General features: G+C 49.8%; 1 protein-coding gene across 3 annotated transcripts in view; it reads right to left on the reverse strand.

Annotated features, from left to right (window-relative positions):
- Nucleotides 1-230: 230 nt before the first annotated feature.
- Nucleotides 231-12532, reverse strand: part of LOC147461560 (uncharacterized) — a 95699-nt gene continuing 83397 nt past the window's right edge. For 2 of the 3 annotated variants that reach the window (XM_086509066.1, XM_086509067.1), the window contains exon 5: nucleotides 231-987. In XM_086509066.1, coding sequence (XP_086365192.1) covers nucleotides 633-987 — 355 coding nt within the window. In that variant the 3' untranslated portion in view covers nucleotides 231-632. The remainder of the gene's footprint in view (nucleotides 988-12532) is intronic. The other variant, XM_086509068.1, reaches the window with a different exon arrangement.

Genomic DNA, 12532 nt, shown 5'->3' on the forward strand with positions numbered 1-12532 from the left:
CAAAACTGGCATTTTCCTGTCCGGACCAAACCCTTGACTAATTTTACCATGGGGACCTGGATTTCTTGTTCCTACTAGCTTTACTCTTCGAAATTCATTACTAGAGGAATTCCTGAATAGTGTACCGCTGCCTTCACTACTTGTATGAGCAATCATGGTAAACTAAGTCCAAAAAAAAAAAAAGGAATTAAGTCTAAATGGAGTTTCAAAGTGTTTGTTTTAGATAAAGGAGCGGAAAATTAGAACAGCATTTAAACTACCTTGGCTGCATACTGGATGTGAGCCCAAATGATACAGATATACATCACAACAAATTGGTATGCAAAAGCTTGAAAACTAGGTGATATGGTAGCTTGAGGCAATCTGACAAGTCTCTTCTTCAGTCAAACCACTATAGTACATTGGATGTCTGCAAGATGCATGTCCTACACTATGCTATACTTACCATTGACACATATAACTTCCCTGAGATCTTTATATACCGACTCATATGCATGATTGGTTTCCGGAGGGCTCTTAAGCACATCTGTATCTGCATTTGCACCAATGTCTACCCTCCAGGTTACTGTTCTCGTGTATCATACAATCAAGAGTATCATGAAAGACCTGTTGTTACAATTTTTTTGGACCACCTACAAATGGTCATTATCTTGCCTTGTGAGAAGCGAAACAAATGCTCTCTTTGCCTTCATTCTCTGCAGCACAGTTTTCCTCAATTTCTTCTTCCTTTTCTTGTAATGCAGTTTCAGCCACTTTGAATAATCTCTTCCCTCCTTGCAAACGATGAAATCATTCAAATCACTGAAGCATTCTCCATTTACGTCACCATCAAATGCTAGCATGTCCTTGATGAAAGCATCCCCATTCCCTGAGCTTCTGTATTTTCCTGTGATCATTTCATTCTTTCTAAGATTTCCCTCTTCTTGACGATGTTGGTCGCTGTCCAACTGCTCACTTTGAGATGCAGCAACTCTTGTCTCGCTCTTCCTGCACAGTGCAATCCAATGAAACTTCTTATCACAACAATTTCTGCTTCCAAACATATCAACAATAAGAGAGTGATTGATTGTAGATTTGAGCATAGAAACAGGCATGCCAACAGACATGCATGGCAGAAAGGGCTTCCGGACGCCATTTCCAATGACCTAGCAAGTCACATCTTCAGTCTTCACCTTCAAACAATTGTATCTGAGTGGACCAAATCCAATAAAATTCCCCGTCTTCAAGAATTCAGGGGCTCTACTGCAACTAAAATTGCACTGTTGAATCTAGTAAGAAGGGGCAATCAGCTATCACACTAGCCCTGTTCTTCTTATAACATGAGAATATCTAGGAGGAATTGGTAACTTGAATGGAAAAGACAAACAAAGAGGTTTGAACACAGGCCCTAGCTCAGAGCCTAGGACTCCATTGCTCCTTGACATGAGAAACCATTGAAAGACGTCCCGACTAGGGCAATCAGCTATCACACTAGCCCTGTTCTTATAACATGAGAATATCTAGGAGGAATTGGTAACTTGAATGGAAAAGACAAACAAACAGGTTTGAACACAGGCCCTAGCTCAGAGCCTAGGACTCCATTGCTCCTTGACATGAGAAACCATTGAAACACGTCCCGACTAGGGCCCAGAACAGGTGTTCCCTGTTTGTATGTGAGAAATCCTCAACATATTTTATGCTTGGGATGAAATACTTGCTTTATTAATAACAAAGAAAATTGGTTTGAATAAAACATAATTTTCATTACTATTTGAAAGCACAAAAAAGACTTTTGAGTAAGCACCCTTGTAATGAGTCTCCCTGTTAGTGTTGGAAACCTTTTCCCAGATGTACCACCAAACACATGGCTGCTTTATTTCGTTCCACATCTTGATTGTATGTGCAACCTCCAGTGGACAGCTTGGCAAAGAGCATTTCCTGTTCCTAGCTCATGTTAGGCCAGGCCTGCCACTACTTCATGCAGCTACCCTGCCAGCTCACACTGTAGCGTCCATGCCTGCAACATTAGCATGGGCATCTTCAACCTACAACTATCAGCATTACACAGACACAGCCACTTCAGTCCCTTTCAGCACAGTCTCAGCTTGTGATACACCAGTGGGCCCATTCAGACACCAATGCCACTAATTCTGATGGGCATTAACATTGCTTTGACAATAAAGGTCACAATGGTAGAGCTTAATTTTTGGTGGTAACATATTGATACGCTCATGGAATACTTTTAAAGACTCGTAAACTTTACTGAAAGCAGCAACAAATTGCCACCTAGAAAATTGGAGAAGGATGTCTTATGTCCTGACCATTAAAACTAATTTCACATCCAAACTGAAACTTCACTAGTGGAAGAGCAATCAATTTCTTTTGAGCATCAAGAATTGCACAGGTCTTGTAGAACTGTGGCATTCCCAGAAGTACATCTGAATGCGAACATACATTTCATAATATGAAAGTCCACAGGTTCCAAATATGCTTGTACTTGGATTTGCTAAAGAGCCAATCATTGGCAAAACATGAGTGAGATATAGTTCTGCTTCAAGAGAATGACCCAATTTGCCACAGTCAATGTCTAGCTATCCAGCAAAACGTTCTCCAACGAAATTCTTTGAAGCATCTGGACCAAAGAAGATGAAGGTTTCCTCACCGTTAACCTGCTGTCATGTGTACAGTGGGTCTATGTGCCTTGTCGACATGTTAAATCTACTTCCGAAGCCAAACAGAAGGTCAGGAATTTTGCACCAACAATTCGTGAGACTATTCGCAAGACTTGAATGTATGGACGAGTCCATTTGTCACAAATGGGAGCGCACACAAATAATCAACAAGCTGAAAATAAATGAACTTTCGACCAAACGAGACGGGAGAGAAGATCGACACAGTATTGGGGACCAGAAGATGGGCTGCCCTCCCTCCCCTTCTTAAAGAGAATCTTTATTAGGGAGATCTTTTTTACAAGCACAAGAACCGGAGTAACCCCTCCGTTCTAAATCTCAGACTCGATGGTCGATGCCTTCCCGTGAGGGAAATTCCAAGAGACGAGCTCTCAATTCCATTTCCATCTGTACTTGGGAGCGTGAAGCTCCACAGACCGTTCCTAATTCCATTTCCGGAATCCCTTTGCGTAAGCCCAGGCCTCCTTCTCCGTGACAGAGTACCTACAAAAAGCACAAACACGAAACAACTCCTTGTAGAGCGTATTCACAATCGGTACCTTTCGCTCCAAGTGCGGAAAAAGGACCTTCGCACGCTGGCTTCATATGATCACTTGCAGATTCCCACCAACAAAGTCTCCAAGAGCTAGTACTGGCAAAAATTGGGAGACAGAGGGAGAGCGCTGGCTGAATATAAAGGCACTTGGGACCCACAGGAATAGCCAGTGCGGTGCGTGCAAAATATCTGCAGAGGTAGCGCTAGAGGAGAGGGAGGCCTAGTGGCTGTTTTTGGCGAGAGAGAGAGAGAGAGAGAGAGAGAGAGAGAGAGAGAGAGAGAGAGAGAGAGACATCGCACTCTGGTTTTTCAGCCAAGGCAGCCCTGGGTTATTTTGAAGAATAGGCCTTGCTTTATTTTTTATGATTGGCTGCACACTTTTTAAGTGGGCAACTGGTCACCTTTTAGAATGTCTGAACCTGTGTAAAAACTCAATAAAAGTCAGTGAGCTGAAAACTGATGGCACACGACACATCCCAGGCGTCCTTGGATGCAGTTCTCAAGCAGAGATGCAATGCAAACACAAATTCCTCGCAGGAAAGCATCTGCTTTTTCCATTATCACTTAAATTCCACCTTTTAGAAGAAGCTTCTTAGAACCATAATTGACACGTACGCTCACGTACAACGTGTACACGTACAAAGACGTACGGTACTAATTGAACTAAAACAAATTCGACGCACGTTGACGTAACGTACGATGCAAAAAATAATAATCATACTAAGGGTTGGTACAAGATGTAATTATTACACTTTGGTAGGCATCCAAAACCACTAGCATGTAGAATAGGATATGGTCGAGGCATTCCCCATGTCTCACCTCCAGAGGGCAAGCCATTTCAGAGATGTCATCCATTTTCTATCCCTAAACTATGCGCATCTTTAGCATATTGTTATATATCCAGCTGAGGAAATTGCTAAATCAAGAGAAAGCTTGAGCTCGTCTCCTTCAACTCACCTCCTTCATCGTCGTCCCGCTCTCCTCTTCCACAGCTGGAAACAAAGATGGAGGCTCCTGCTCCGCCCCAGAGGGACCCAAACGAAGCCCACTCGCCCGACCCTGCAGAGCCCACCATTTGACTTGCTCTATCACTGACGGAGTAAGCAAGCCTTGCAACTCGCTTGCTGTAGGGGTGGAGCGCTTCCAAGCCATCTCTGTCATCTGCAAGATTATCGACACTTGACCTAGCACATGTGAGGTGCGTGATCTCCTCCAGACCCGTCTTCTTGCATAGGTGGGAAAGATCATCGATGTTCAATTCTTCGGGTGTGGTTACTATCAGATCGAGTTCGAGAACCCCGTTTCCAAGGTCATTTTGATAAGTCTGTTGGCCATTCATGCAATCGGGGCTCATTTTCGACAGTGGCACCATGGTTTCAACCCAACTTCTAATGTTCTTGTCGAGAAAGCAGATTTGCCCATTTTGATATGCTTCCCCGTCCTGAGAAGAGTGCCTCCGTTGTCATCCACGATTGGCTCCGAGATTGGGACAGTCTTGGAGTCTTTGCGCACGACAGCTTCAATCGTTGCCAAGGCAACAAATATACCTACAACGAGCGTTCTAGTTCGGGACACCCACACTCTCCCGAAGGTAGTCCTTATGCCTAGGGTGAGTAGTGGCTGGTTCTGCCAGAGCGTGAAGTATTCAAGACTCCCGAACCAATGCTTCATAAGACAAATGGGCCATCTTGCGAAGGCCTGTGAGCCCGACCCATGCCACAGACTCGGCCTCCCAAGGCTGGTCCGATACAGCAGACAGAATCCCAAGACGCACACGCCAGTATTTCTTCAAAAATGGGTGACCAATCAACCAATGGCTGACAGCATGTGTCAAAAACTGATGACGTGGCAGGACCTGTAAACACTAAATTAAAAGACTTCCAATTATAAGTTGTTTCAACTTAAAGAGGCTACAGCATCCGCGCTGCTCGCTACTGCAGAACCCCCCTGCCCCCGCCTACCCTTGCGCGCGGCAGCCCAGCTCGCTCACCCGCCCCTCTACTACGCATACCCGCCCACTGCCCCCCCTCTCGCGCCGCCAAACCCACCCCCCCCCCCCCCCCACCCGTCTTCTTCTTTCCCAAAGACTCCTACAATTGGCTCTCGCAGCACTGTTTCTTTGGACAGTGCCCAGCGCGCTCGATTGCAAAGCCTCTTCACCGTCCGCTTCTTCGCCACAGCAGGAGACACAGATGGAGGCTCCAACTCCGCCACAGAGGGACTCGTTTGAAGCCCCCTCGCCCGACCCCGCTGAGCCCACCATTCGACTTGCTCTTTCACCGACAGAGCAAGCGAGCCTAGCCGCAGAGGTAGAGCGCTTGCAAGCGACTTCTGTCATCTGCAAGATTCTCGGCACTCGACCTAGCAGAGGAGAGCTGCGTGACCTTCTCCAGGCCCGCCTTCTCGGAGAGGTGGGCAAGATCTTGGACGTACAGATACTCGGACGAGGTTACTATCAGATCGAGTTTGAGACCTCCGAGATGGCGTCCAAGGTCATCGCCATGAGTCCATTGACCATTCGAGCATCACGAGCCTACTTTCGACAGTGGAGACATGGTTTCGACCTTGCTTCGGATGTTCTAGTAGAGGAGGCAGACATCCCCATCTCTGTCTGCTTTCCGGGTTTGCGGAGGGAGTACTTACCACTTTTGTCCAGGATCAGCTCAGCCATTGGGACTGTCCTGGAGGCACCTCGCACGGCAGCCTCAGTAGCTACCAAGGCGGCTAGCATTCCCTCAGTTCGCGTTTTGGTCAGAGACACTCACACGCTCCTGAAGGTTATTCTTCTGCCTCGAGTGAGTAGGGGTTGGTTTAGACAGAGTGTGGAGTATTCGGGCCTCCCGAACCAGTGCTTCATTTGTCGACAGATGGGCCATCTAGCGAAGGCCTGTCCACGGAGGAGGCCTCGACCTACACCACAGCTTCAGCCCCAGCCTGCAAGGGCTGGCCAGCTACAGACAAAGACACGGCGCACACATGCAGAGCCACCCTCTGAGCCTGGGGCTCCAGCGGAGGAGAGATGGCAGTAGGTCCGTGGTCGACGACGACAGGGGCCACAGCGACAGCCTGGCACTGAGAGTGGTCCTCAGACGCCTACTCAGCAGCAATGGGTTCCCACGAGGAACCTGTTTGGTCCTCTTGAGCAGGATGAGGTCGCTGCTCTAGCCCCCACCCCAGCTTCACCCTCGACAGCCCCTCCCCCCCCCCCCCCAGAGTTTCCCCCCTCTTTCTCATCCTCCCCCCCGCCTCCTGCTCCCGCCGCCTCTTCCCCCCGCCCCTCTACCTCTGCCGCTCCCCCCCGCCCCTCTTCTCCACCGCTCCCCCCTGCTCCTTCTCCCCCCCCCCTCCCGCTTCAATTCCACAGTCGACCCAAGGGACAGGGCCTTCTCCGGCTGCTAGGAGATCTCTTGGCAGCGCCTTTGCCAGGAGTCGCTTGGCGAGAGAGGGACAGCCTTTCTTGCGGCCCCCTCTAGAGGTACAGACGTCTCCCCTTGTAGCTATCCCTCGTGGTCTGACGAGCATTGACATCCGGCGCCGATGGGACTTCTTCGACTACGACTTCACTCGTTTTCTCGCGACCCCTCAGCAAACCATGAGGCAGCCTACTTCAGGGTCCATGTTCTATTCCTTGCAGCTAGGGGGACAGAGGCCTTGGACTCGGCAGTTGGCTTCTCCTTTCCCCTTTGCGGCAAAGACCAGACTCAGTGGACTCTCGACTCAGTGTTGGGATGGTTGCACACACAGGTCCTAGAGTTCTCTCACCACATGGGAGAACTAGGAGTTACAGACATGCTTCAGACTTTGTGGCCATTGGCCAAGTTTGCGGTGACACCTCCAGATTCAACAAGATGTAGACACATTGTGGTTTACTTCTTTGCCGATACACAGTGCTTGCCATGCTATGTATAATTCATAAGGACTCCTGGACAAAGGAGGTTGCTTTACGTACGGCTCGCTCTGCTTGGGCTTGGGCCAGGCACTCGTTGCAGTCACGCCTATCTAGAGGACGCTCGGATACAGATTACTCCCCATCCAAGCCAGCCTCGAAGATAGCCCGTCTAGCTGTTGCGGCAGCATCTGTTCTCTCTCGCTCCCCATGAGGATCGTCTCATGGAACGTGCACGGACTAGGTGGGCCCCAGTTCCAACGTCAGTGGGGCCGACTGTGTCAGGAGCTTCAGCGCTGCCTTGTGGGAGGAGAGATTGATCTCCTTATGCTTCAGGAGCACCATCTGTGTGAGAGCCGCATTAGACGTTGTGGTCAGCTCTTGCGTGGACGATATGATACTTTTTGGTCAGCTGCTTTTGGACCTGGAGGCATCCAGGGTGGGGTATGTATGACTATTGCGGACTCTTTGCAGCAGGCCATTGTGGACAAAGGGATTATTGTGCCAAGCAGGGCTCAGTGGATTACTATGCAGGTTCAGGGTTGCCTAGTGGGCTTCCTGAACATCTATGCGCCCAATGTGGCGAGTGCTCGAGCAGAGTTTTGGTCACAGATAGTTGAGTCTCTGCCGCAAGCAGAACACATAGGAGGGGACTTCAACATGTTAGAGGACCCTTCTAACAAGATTGGTGGTAGCCATGCTACTGTGCATGGAGTTGAGCTGGCAGCTTGGGAGAGGTTTTGTATGACTTTGAGGGTCTCAGATGTTCGGCAGCACTCTGGTTTTGTGAGGCCCCCAGACAGCCTTGCCTTCTCTCGATCGGACCGCAGAGTGGGAGGAGTGAATCTATCGCAGATAGATCGCTTCTACACTAGTGACCATTTCAGTGACTTGGGAGGGACAGTGGGCACTCTGGCAGGGACTTCCTTCTCGGACCATGCACCAGTGATCCTCACATTGGCAGACAGGCAGAGGAGTGGGAGCACGCTGCTTCGCATCCCAGAGAGGGGCTTGTTGCACTCAGCACTCAGAGAGTGGTAGAGGAGCTTGGTCAGGCAAGATTCTCCTACTGAGAGAGTGGCCTCAGACCTAGCTCAGATTAGCCGTTTCTTTCTCCAGGAGTCTCTGGCTCGCCGGCTGCAGCGAGAGAGGAGCAGCAGCGTCTCAGACGGGGCATTGCTTCGCTACAGAGGATGCAGGAGCAGCATCCAGACAGTCCTTGGTTGGAGGAGCAGCTACAACAGGCTCGACAGGAGCTTGTTAGCACAGAGGAGAGGCGACATGAGTTTGCTTTCCACCGACAGGCATCTCAGTGGACACAGGTGGGCGACAGAGTGACTGGTGCTTTCTTTGAGGCAGTGGGACCTCGGCATTCCCAGGCCAAGGTCAGTCAGTTGAGGAGGCCCGACGGGTCAGTTGCTTCTGAGCCCGAGGATATGCGCGCAGTTGCTACTGACTTTTACCGTGAGTTGCTGTCTGCAGAGTCCTAGTCAGAGCGTCAGGATGCATGCAAGGAGCAGGTTTGGGAACAGATGCCTTGTCTTGTGACTGAGGAGATGCGTCAGAGGCTTGAGCTGCCACTTCAACTTGAGGAGCTGCACACGACTCTTAGGGCCCTCCCCCGTGGTAGCTGTCCAGGTGAGGATGGACTGACTCCCAGTTTTTTCTTGGAGTACTGGGACCTGCTTGGCCCAAATATATGTAGTGCTTTTCACTACATTTTGCACACAAGAGTGATGTCTGACAGCATGAGTGAGGGCCTGATCTACCTCATTCCCAAGGAGGGTGACTCCTTGGATGAGATTCGACAGTGGCACCCCATCACCATCCTCAACTCAGCTTACAAAATTCTTGCCAAGGCTCTGAGTTGAGGATTCAACCACTTCTAGAGAGCCTTATACATGGGACTCAGACAGGTTTTTTCAAGGAACGCAGTATCCTTGACAAGATCTTTACTTTTTGGGAGGCTTCTGCCCTAGCACGGCTCCATGGTGAGGACCTAGTGATTCTTCTTCTCGATTTTGAGAAGGCATACGACAGAGTTGACTGGGACTTTCTAGAGGGCACTCTACGCAGGATGGGCTTCTCAAATGCTTGGATCAAAGGGGTGTCAGCTTTGTACAGACAAGCTCACAGTCAGGTACTTTTGGCAGGAGGTAGAGGTGATCGTTTCATGCTCACACGTTCGTTCAGACAGGGTTGTCCTCTTGCCCCCTTCCTCTTTCTGTTCTATGCAGAGGCGATCAGCACGTTTTTGGTGTCGCAGCAGGTTGGTCTACGGGGCTTAGCACTCCCTATTCGGGGAGATGAGCTACTGGACGTTGAGTTTGCCGACGACTCAGCCTTGTACTTAGATGGCCAGGAGGCCAACCTTCACAGGTGTGAGCAAGCTCTAGAGACCTTCTGTTGTGCATCGGGCGCACTGATCAACTGGAGAAAGACAGTGGCTTTCTCGGTTGGTAGTGCTCTTGTGCTCGATTGGATGCCAGGAGAGGGTTTTAGGTGGATTCCCTGAGGGACTGCATTTCGGTACTTGGGTTGTCAGGTTGGTTTGGACTTGTCTCCCGAGCAGCAGATTGCTCCCCTTCTCCTGTCTATCAGGAGAAAGTTGTTACATTGGAGCTCAGCACAACGGCTGGCAGAGTAGTAGTGGCCAACCAAGTGTTGTTGGCGACTATGTGGTACATCACTTCTTGCTGGATCTTCTCGAGTTCTTGTATCAGCCAGGTAGAGAGGCTGATCAGGAACTTCCTTTGGTCAGGACGTGACACTCAGATAGCCTGAGCCAAAGTGGCTTGGCAGGTCATCACTCTTCCTTGTTCACAAGGAGTTTGCTTCGATCTTGGGAGCTCTTGCCGCGAGGCCTGGAGCAGAGATAGCCTACTTGCACGGAGGAGCACCTACGGCAACCCCTTGTCTGTAACCCCATGGTTAGCACTCAGAGAGGCCACTTGGTAGTCAGCCTCATGTTTCTTGGGGTCCCATGGCAACGGGTCCAACGCGCTCTTTGGGTGACTGGTTAGAGTTCACAGGCTTGTCAGAGGAGATGCAGGGTTTCCAGCTACAGGGCATGAGAGGGGTGCAGAGCTTGTGCCAGGACATCCCAGAGGAGGCAATTCCAGTTGAGTGGCTCACGCCTCTCGAGCCAGTAGCACCCAGGTGGATGGGAGCCTTCACACGACTGGAGGTTCTCATCTCAGTCAGGGCCTGCTCAGAGACTGTTCCATCCCTTTTCTTCGAGCTTCAGGGTGGGGGATGCCTATAGCGAGTTGCAATAGAGGCCCCGCAGGTGGTAGAGTGCTGTTTTCAAAGGATTCGAGTAGTGGGCATCTGTGGGAGGACTTGTGTCATAGATCCTGACCCAGCAGCTCTTGAGACTGGACACTGGAGGCTGTGGGCTTGGGAGTGCTGTCCACTGGCACGAGTACAGTGGGATCCTGGTGAGTGGCTATGGAGGGACCCCTTCTCTTTTGCAGACCACCCAGGTGTCCCGTTCTTTCAGTACATTGTTTGACTGGGACGTCATATACTAGCAACACACAGAGAGGCCCGCCCCGCTGCAACACCTCATTGGCAGGAGGAGGGTCTCACAGCTGAGTTCTTGGCAACTTTCTGGGAGAGGTTGTGGGACTCCAGACAGTCGAGACGAGTCACCTTGTTTCAGTGGCTGGTCGCACACAAAGCTACAGCAGTTGAGAGCTGGCTAGTGCATAGTGGTCGCTCGGCCGCATGTGCAGCTTGTGACCATCTTGTGGAGAGTCATCGTCACTGTCTTTGGGACTGTCCCTCGGCCCAGCAGGTGTAGCTACGAGTTCTTCGGCTGATGCCTGCTCTCTCCACGGCTCGACAATACACTAGGGGAGCAGCGGCTTGGTCCACCCTCACGGGCCCGACACTTGAGTTTGAGCTATCTTCCACCAGCAGGATGATAATGATGCAAGAGGGGCGACCTACACTCCAGCCTGCTACTACAGAGCTTACTCCACAGGAGTGGTGCAGTGAGAGAGAGGAGTGTTGGGAGCTCATCAGTGCCCTGACACTCTAGTTCATCCGGCGGGCCCGTTGCTTCCGCATCTTTGAGGCTCGCCCTGTGCCACCAACAGAGACTGTTCGCGATTTTTGGCTAGAGCTGATCCATACTCTCAGAGGACAGCTTGAGGGACTACAGGGCAGCTCCGACCGCATGCGGGAGCGGAGAGAGGCTTTCCTTCGACTCTGGCGTCCTGGGCCTTTCTACACCATGGTCCAGGGTGTTCTCCGATGGCACTACCGACCACCTGTGAGGCTTTTCCCTCCCCCCATTTCTTGATTTAGCCCCATTGTACACATGCTGGTTTATTCATTGGGAGAGTCTCCCATCATGGTTGTTGTAGCCCTCTTTTGAAGAGGTGGTTGTAGCCCTATGGGCAGTTTCAGCAACTAATAGAAGGATCTTTTTCTCGAAAAAAAAAAGTTGTTTCAACTTATGGACAACTACCGACGGGGCCAAAGGGACACTAGGACATAAAAATTGCGTAGAAGCAGAATCATGTAGCATAAGATTGGTGACAATCGGCAACTACCAAGAACATTGCGTAGAAGAAAGACGGGCTCGCTGCTACTGCTCGCACCCCCACCCCCTATCACCATCCTACCCCCCCCCCCCCCCCCCCCCCATATACATATATATAGATATGTGTATATATACACATATATGTATATATACATATATATGTATACACACACACAGTAGAATACACATGTTCACCTTAGTGGAAGACACATGTCCACTTTTTCTTTAGTGGAAGACCACATGTCTACTTTGTAGAATGCGCATTACATGAAGCTTGTAAAGGAAGCCACCCACTCTCCTATAAAAGGGAGACTCCCCTTCATTGTAAATTATCTCGGTGTGAGCTTAGTGTATCTCGAGTAAAGCTTAGCATATCTCAAGTAAGCCTTTGTATATCTCAAGTAAACCTTAGACTATCTTGTGTGAAGCATTAGTAAGAAAGGCATAGCCTTATGTTGTAATTCCCTACTTTGCTATTTCTGTAACGATTCCCTACACACTTTGTCCATACTTTGTATGTCCAATTCCACTTAATATACTCCTTCCGCTTGCAATCTTTGTAGTGTGCGTATCTTGGTATCAGAGCCATAATCAGAGTGATTAATCAATCATTAATTAGTGTCTAATTAATCTCTTGCCATCATTAAGCTAAGGTTATCTTTCATACTACCAAGAAGGCTAGCAAAGTGTTTGTTCTCTTTCAACAACGTCTGCCAAGGAATCAATTGGTGTTTTCCGAAATCATGTTGTGAGGCAAGGTCGCGTGGTCGCAGGTCCGACGGTCGCCGCAGGCATCTAAGAGTAACGCCACAGGCATCAAATCCTCGAGTAAATTCCCGCCGTAAACTCCTACCACACGACTCAATTTCAGGTAAACATTCAATGGCATT

The sequence above is a fragment of the Adiantum capillus-veneris genome, chromosome 3, assembly GCF_014529385.1.
Source record: "Adiantum capillus-veneris isolate H3 chromosome 3, ASM1452938v2, whole genome shotgun sequence".
Classification (NCBI taxonomy): Eukaryota; Viridiplantae; Streptophyta; class Polypodiopsida; order Polypodiales; family Pteridaceae; genus Adiantum; species Adiantum capillus-veneris.